Source organism: Psammomys obesus, unplaced genomic scaffold, assembly GCF_907164565.1.
Source record: "Psammomys obesus unplaced genomic scaffold, mPsaObe1.curated_primary_1811, whole genome shotgun sequence".
Lineage (NCBI taxonomy): Eukaryota > Metazoa > Chordata > Mammalia > Rodentia > Muridae > Psammomys > Psammomys obesus.
The window spans coordinates 1-1,921 of NW_026591544.1; the positions used below are offsets into that span (position 1 = coordinate 1).

General features: G+C 50.3%; 1 protein-coding gene across 1 annotated transcript; it reads right to left on the reverse strand.

The window, feature by feature from the left end:
• Window positions 1–166: 166 nt before the first annotated feature.
• On the reverse strand, window positions 167–1,868 carry LOC129679314 (Kruppel-like factor 18; the record flags this gene model as incomplete). Its single annotated transcript, XM_055610338.1, has 1 exon — window positions 167–1,868. A coding segment is annotated over one exon (1,702 nt), but the record flags the coding sequence as incomplete, so codon positions are not given.
• Between the last annotated feature and the right edge of the window lie 53 nt (window positions 1,869–1,921).

Sequence of the window (1,921 nt, forward strand, 5' to 3'; positions counted from 1 at the left end):
TAGGTCTTTAGATCATATGGGAAAGTTTTACAATCTCAAAGTTTTTTGTTTCGTTATTTATTTACACATTTATTAATTTATTATAAAAACACCAGCATCTGGTTGGAGTTGACAGGGTTGTAGGTAAGAAAGATACTGTGCTAGGGAAGGTATTGTTTGTGAAGCTTCAGTTTCCAGTGCTAGATGAAGCTTGAGTATGGACTCTCTCATGCTGCTTGAGGTAAGCCACTCTGGAAAAGTTCTTGTTGCACTTGGCACAGGGGTAGGTCCGTTCCCCACTGTGCTTTCTTTGGTGTCTGCGCAGGTCTGAAGAGCGGAAGAATTTCCATGGGCATCCAGGCTTATTGCACACATAGGGCTTCTCCCCAGTGTGCTTCCTCCTGTGGTCTAAGAGGTGGTGAGACTTTGTGTAAGTTTTCCCACAGCCCTGGTACAGACAGGAGAAGATCTTCAAACTGTCAGCCTTCACCTGGGTCCCATGGCCCTGGGTATGGAGGTCTGACTCTGTCTGTGGCAGTTGTCTCTGGACTGAAGGGGAAGCTGAAAAGCTTTCCAGAGGTTGCCTTTGGGCCAAAAGGGAACTTGAAGGATGTGGGGATCCACCCACATAGGGACATTGGCTACTAAGTGACATCATCTGAGGTTCTAGGCTTTCTTCAACATTGGCTGGTCCCTTCTGATCTGGGTGGAACTTCTGGTGGACAGAGGTCTTCATCTGGCTCCAGTAGAAAGGCTGTTCACAAGGGGAAGTTGTCTGGAGATACTGAAGCGAAAGATTTTCTACTGTACTGGGGTTTGCCCACTTGCTCCCATGAAGAGCTGGGCTCAAACCAGGGTTTGGCATCTGAAGGTCACAGGGAGCCTGACCACCATTTAGCCTTGTCATCTGGGAATCCACAGGGACATTCTGGCCATCTCTGTCACCTGATGCTTGGTACCCACAAAGAGTGTATTCACCACCCTGGGTCTGACCTCTGTAGACATTCTGACCAGTGGAGGATGTCATCAGACCAGAGTAGTCTACCTGGTCACAGGTGTCTGTCATCTGAGGCTCAAATAAAGCCTGGTGTCCATTGTGGGCTATCATCTGATCCCCATAGAACAACTCATCAGCTACGGGGCTCCTCTGCTCATCCCCAAAATGAGCCTGGTCAGAAAAAAAGGTAATGATTCCACTGGGTTGAAGGTTCTGGTTACAACTGGGTGCTGTCATCTGACTTTCATAGAGAACTTGCCCTCCATTCCTGGTTTTCACCTGACTGTAGGAGGTGTGGTCACCATTGACAGGCATCCCCATGTCACCACTGAAGGTCTGGTCACATGCCCAGGCCATTCGATGATCCTCATTTGGGCTCTGGTCAGCAGGCCTTCCACAGAGAGCAACTTGGCTGTCACCAAGGGTAATCCTCTGACTCTCATTCTGGGCTGTACTGAAGGTCACCAGGGTGTTGTTGGCACTCAGGGTCTTCATCCAGCAGCCTTCCTCTTGGACGGTGTTCTGGGTGTCCGGTATTGCTGATCTCTGGGCATTTGGGAGGCATATGTCCTGGGTGTCCTCGAGCTCTATCAGCTGAGCGCCTGCTGGCCACAGTGTCTGGTCAGCACACAGGACATGCTGGTTCACAGAAACAGTCTCACTTGACTCTACACAGTGGAATCCAATGGCTGTTCCAGGGTGGGCTCTGGAGTTCTGGGTGGAGGCTCTCTCAGGCATGCTACAATATGCAGATGTCAGCACTGTTTGGTTCCTGGTAGGCATCTTCTGGCTCTGAGCTGAAACAAGCTGGCTGTACTCCACGGGGGACATCTGGGGAGTGCAGTGGCCTGGCTGAGAAGCACCTGGGCTTCTCTCCTGCTCCTTATAATCTCTACACAAGGCCTGGATGAGCTCATCAAATTCCTCAACTGTTGGGGGAAAGGA